This window comes from Otolemur garnettii, unplaced genomic scaffold, assembly GCF_000181295.1.
Source record: "Otolemur garnettii isolate 467f Iridium unplaced genomic scaffold, OtoGar3 scaffold00089, whole genome shotgun sequence".
Lineage (NCBI taxonomy): Eukaryota > Metazoa > Chordata > Mammalia > Primates > Galagidae > Otolemur > Otolemur garnettii.
In genome coordinates, this window is record NW_003852484.1 from 3,675,887 (window position 1) to 3,681,410 (window position 5,524).

The following is a 5,524-nucleotide window of genomic DNA, read 5'->3' on the forward strand; positions in this document are numbered from 1 at the left end:
AAAAAAAAAAAAAAAAAAAAAAAAGGAAAAAAAGAAGAGGGCACAGTATGCTTGCAGGCACTTTCTTAAAGAAGGTTCCCAGAAACTATCACACAACACTGCCATTTATAATCCACTCTCCAGGATTTTGTCCTGGGGCCACACTTAGCAGAAAAGGAGGCTGGGAAATGCCTTCTTTATTCTGGCTGGTTACGTGTCCAGCTAAAATAGACTTTGTTATTAAAGAAAAATGAGAGTTGAAATATTGGGAGCTTTCGGCAGTCTCTGGCATGCCTCTTGTTCCTATCTTGTTCCCATATTGGCTAAGGGACAGGCTGAGGGTCACACAATGATGGAAAGCTGAGATTCAGGTCACTTTTACCCAGGTCACTTTTCAAAGTCTGCAAATTCTGCTTTATACCCATTAAGGCTTAGGAGAGTGTTACCCTCTGAGTCGTTTTATTGCCTTCTTCAGCATTCTTTAGCTAAAGAAAAATCCTATCATTACAGGAGTGGGCTGAGGCAGCCACCAGAAAGATCCATTTTGCAAAAAGGTGTCAGGTATGGTGGAACCTCCATAGTTGACCACCTCCTTACATTGAGTGTTTCTTTAATTTGACCTAATTTTCATAGACTGGACATGCATCACATGTACTAAGGCCACCTTCGAATGTTGACCAATTTGTTATAGTCCCTTGGATAGTCAACTTAGAGGTTCTACTGTAGTTCCAAGTCTCCCCAAGAACATTATTAAAGATGCCTATCCAATTATGGCCAAGGAAGCTCATCTGAATTCCAACCTCCTAATTAATATGTCTCTTTGTCTTCTTATTAGTTGCACCAAAACAAGGAAAGAATTATCAACAGTGTAGTGTAAAGGATGGAGCACTGAGGTTGGATTTAGGGAACTTGGTGTCTAGTCTCAGGTGTTACATCACCTATCTGTCTAGTGTGAGGAGTCACTTTTGCATCCCTCAATCTCAGTGTCATCAACTTCAAATTAGAGGGCTGGACACAAGATCTTTAAAGATCCATTTAGCTCTACAGTACTGTGTTTGTAAGTAAATTGAGAATGTTAAGATAGAATGCTATATTAGTAACACTATGCAATTACAGAGTATAATTTAATTTATAATATGCTTTTATATCCTTGATCTCATTTGATCTCCATAACAACTTTTTGAGATATGTAGGGAAGTTATGAATATATAATTTGCTTTTGTAGTTAATTGTAAATGGTATTTTTTTGAGGTAGGAATGTTATTTTATTTCATTTTGTTTTATTTATTTATTTATTTTGAGACAGTTTTACTCTGTTGCCCTGTGTAGAGTGCCAGGGCATCATCATAGCTCATAGCAATCTCAGTCTTTTGATCTCAAGTGATCTTTTTTTTTGAGACAGAGTCTCACTATGTCACCCTTGGTAGAGTGCTGTGGCATCACAGCTCACAGCAACCTCAAACTCTTGGGCTTAAGTGATTCTCTTGCCTCAGCCTCCCAAGTAGCTGGGACTATAGGACAATGCCTGGCACTTTTTTTTTGTAGTTGTCATTGTTGTTTAGCAGGCCTGGGCCAGGTTCGAACCAGCCAGCCTGAGTGTATGTGGTCGGCACCAAAACCGTTGAGCTACAGCTGTCAAGCCTCAAGAGATCTTCTTGCCTCAGTCTCTTGAGTTGCCAGGACTAAAGGCAACTGCCACAATGCCTACCTAGTTTTTCTATTTTTAGTAGAGACAAGGTCTTGCACTTGCTCAGGCTGGTCTTGAACTCCTAAGCTCAAGCAATCTACCTTCCTCAGCCTCCCAGAGTGCTAGGGTTACAGATATGATGTAATTGGTATTTTTGTGATCATTTCTACAAAAAGTACAGAAAAGAGTAGACGAGACTGTGTGCTAAGTTGAAGGTAGTGCCTTTATGGAAAAGCTAGATTTAATTTTTAACTCTGTTAACTACTCCAGGAGCATAAGTGGATAAGTTTATGAGAATTATCTGTGCTACTCATTTAGCAATGTTTAAACCCATGATGAACACAGTCTGGTAAGGGACAGTTAGGATTATAGAGAACTGTACAGGAACTAGTTTCCATGCAGGAAGGGAAATGAGACACACATCAACTAGAGATAAAGATGTATGTTAATGGTGGTGGAAATATAACCTGGATGATCCATCAGAAGTGAACAGCTGGTAGGATAGCTGATCAATTTAGACTCCAAGCTATCTAAAAATCCAGATAATTTAGATAAGGCTATAATTAGTGGGCAGAGGAGTATAACCTCTGGAACCTCAAAATCTCTGGAAAAGAGATAGAGACATGTTTGTAGTTGAGAATCCACTCTCTGAAGTAGATGCTAATAATGACTGGCACACTGTGGATGAGATCACTATCTATGGAAAGGCTCACAAGGATAACCCATTCTTGTAGCATCTTATTAGAAACCCATCAATCTGAGAAGCACTTGGTAAAAAGATGAAGTTGAATCTTTGGTCATGCTATAAAAAATGGTCCAAGATGCTCACAGTTGATAATAAAAAGACAAATGCAAAGAGAAATGTGGTGAGTCTTATCCAGGCTCCTGGGAGCAGTAAAGAGGATGCACAGTCCAGGGTCTGTGTTCCCATAGGGATCTGGCTCCTCAGCAGGCTGCTACGTTCTGGGGCACATCCATCACAGACTGCTCATCCCTCCGCCGTCATGTGTCTTTTCCCAAAGTGCACATTCACAGAGAAGTAGACTCATCATTTTGGAAATCCAGTGGTGAAACCAAAGCCCTCCCAAAGCCCAGCACAGCGTCCCACCCATGGTGGAGGTGTCTGGTGTTCTGATGGATGGCACGTACCTCCCTGGAGAATCCACTCCACAGGATTTTCTCCTCGTTGATAAAGAGTCTTTCTCCCTTCTTTGCATAGACGTTGTAATACCCGACTTCCTTAAACACGATGGAGCTGTCCTCTGGGGAGAGGTGCCAGTTGATGATGGAATAGTTCCCCATCAGGTCACCACATTCATCAAAAGTCACTTGCTCCCCCATATTGTTGGTAAAGTTAAGGTGCCGTAGGTGCTTTAGGACCTAGAGAGGAACAGAGATGAATGAGTACCGGCCACAGGGCTGTCACACATAACCAGGTATGTAGGTTTTGCACTGCAAAGGGACAGTAAACTCTCTTGTTCCAACAAGGTGAGAGGAAGGTGACCTGAGGAAGAGACACCTGTTTCTAATTTACATTAGAATGGTGCTTGCATGTGTTAGCAGTAGCCCTGGTAAACTGTGGGCTTTTATTATTGAGATTATAAGTGGGGTGGGAAACACTTTCTTGAAGATGGGAAGGGGAAATGAGGTACATCTGACCTGGCCACTGGCCAAGTAAAAGCCAATGCACCATCCCCTGTGGCATCTCAGGAAAGGCAAGGCTTGTGAGCCAGAACCCATCCTGGCACCTTCTGAGATGGGCACTGGGGAAGGAGAGGAGGGATGGTTGAGCGCTCTGACTCTTCGCACCTTCTTTCTATATGGTTCTATTTTTGTGGAAGTGCCTTGGTGCCAAAAATCACAGAAGGTGGGACGGAAGGAAGAAAGAAACGAGGCTGTGGGTGGAGCCCTGGCCTCACTGTTGTCAAAGTCAGGGCAAATCCTTGAATTTTTACAGGTTTTATGGGCCACAAAGCCGTTGCACACACACATAAAATCATAATAATTACTAATACATTCTAGCCATTTAAAAATTTTTAGATGCCAGTCATTTTCACTGCCTTTGAGGAATGATCCTAACTGCTTTATATTCATTACCTAATCTAACTCTCATGACAAATGGTAAGATTACCCTCATTTTATTGATGAAGAAACTGAGGCAGAGAAAAGAGTATCTTGCTCAGGGTCACAAGCTTGTGCTCGTAACTGTTATGCTTTTTTGCAGCAATGCTGGGGTCCTGGCTCTGCTTCCTGCTGATGTTGGCCAAGAGGAGACAAGGGGCACTTAGTAGCTCATGTGGGACCTGCCCTTTGCTACCAAGTCACCAACTGAGAGTAAGGCAGGGTCCAGTCTGTGAGCACAGGAGCACCCACTTCCATTGCAGCTCATGAATCTTTACCACTCTCGCGCTCTGAGCCCATTTCCTCACGTGTGTAAGAGGGCTGGGCCGAGGGGCTGCAGGGCTCTCTGCGCTCATGTCTTCATGCCTTTTTGGTCTGTAGTTTAATGGTTCCGGGAGAACATTTACAGGCACCTCTCTCTGTTATCTTGTTTTTTTTTTTTTTTTTGAGACAGAGCCTCACTTTGTCACCCAGACTAGAGTACAGTGGTGTAAATCATAGCCCACTACAACTTCAAACTCCTAGGCTCAAGCAATCTTCCTGTGTCCACCTCCCAAGTAGCTGGGATTACAGGCACCTGCACCACCATGCCTGGCTAGTTTTCTGGGTTTTTTTTTTTTTTTTTTGTAGAGACAAGGGTCTCACTCTTGCTCAGGCTGGTCTTAAACTCCGGGGCTCAAGTGGTCCTCCCATCTTGGCCTCCCAGAGAGCTAGGATTATAGGCATGAGCCACCGCACCTGGCCTTGATTTTATTTGTATATCTATTTATTTATTTATTTGTTGGAAATTCATTGAGGGTACACAGAAGCAGATTACATTAATTGCTTCTGTTAGATAAGGACCCTTTTATATTTGTGTCCTGACCCCAAAAGGTGACCCCTACCCCTTGACCCCCATGCCCTCCCTCTTTTCCCTTTCTCAAGGACTTTTAATATTCAAAGGATTCAAATCACCTTGATTTTATTTTTAAATAAACGGTTATGGTAAGTAAAATTAAATAGATAAAAAGAGTCACCTGAATTTGCTCATAAGTAGCTCTGAGATGTGTTTCATATATGCTCATAGGCACACCACCCTGAGTATGCCACCTAACCTTACTATTGCCCTGAAAGGCTCTAGTTGTCCTTACTTTTGTCCCAGGCCTATGGGAGAGGGGGACTTCTCACTCCCTACTAACTGGTTCTGCAACCAGAGTTACTGATTCATCCTCATAAAAAGATGAAGAATGGCTGGGTGCGGTAGCTCATGCCTGTAACCCTGGCACTCTGGGAGGCCAAGCTGGGTGCTTTGCTTGAGCTCAGGAGTTAGAGACCAGCCTGAGCAAGAGAAAGACCCCATCTCTACTAAAAATAGAAAAACTAGCCAGGCATTGTGGTGGGTAACTGTAGTCCCAGCTACATGGGGTAAGGATCTCTTGAGCCTAAGAGATTGAGATTGCTGTGAGCTATGATGACATCACAGCATTCAACCTAGGGCGACAGAGTGAGTCTCTGTTTTAAGAAAAAAAAAAAGAAAAAAGGAAATACAGCAGTAAAGGTAGAGTACTTAGCATGAATTTCCTTCCTTTTATCCAGCTTTCAATCCCTTGGTTTTTTTTTTTTTTTAGAGAGACAGAGTTTTATTTTGTCACCCTCAGTAGAGTGCCATGGCGTCACACAGCTCACAGCAACCTCCAACTCCTGGGCTTAGGTGATTGTCTTGCCTCAGCCTCCAGAGCAGCTGGGACTACAGGCACC

The 5,524-nt window shown here is 42.9% G+C and overlaps 1 protein-coding gene across 1 annotated transcript in view; it reads right to left on the minus strand.

The window, feature by feature from the left end:
• Window positions 1–5,524, minus strand: part of CASR (calcium sensing receptor) — a 34,730-nt gene that overhangs the window by 6,621 nt on the left and 22,585 nt on the right. Inside the window, exon 4 of the mRNA XM_003795080.1 lies at window positions 2,816–3,046. Within this exon, the coding sequence (XP_003795128.1) occupies window positions 2,816–3,046 (231 nt within the window). The remainder of the gene's footprint in view (window positions 1–2,815; window positions 3,047–5,524) is intronic.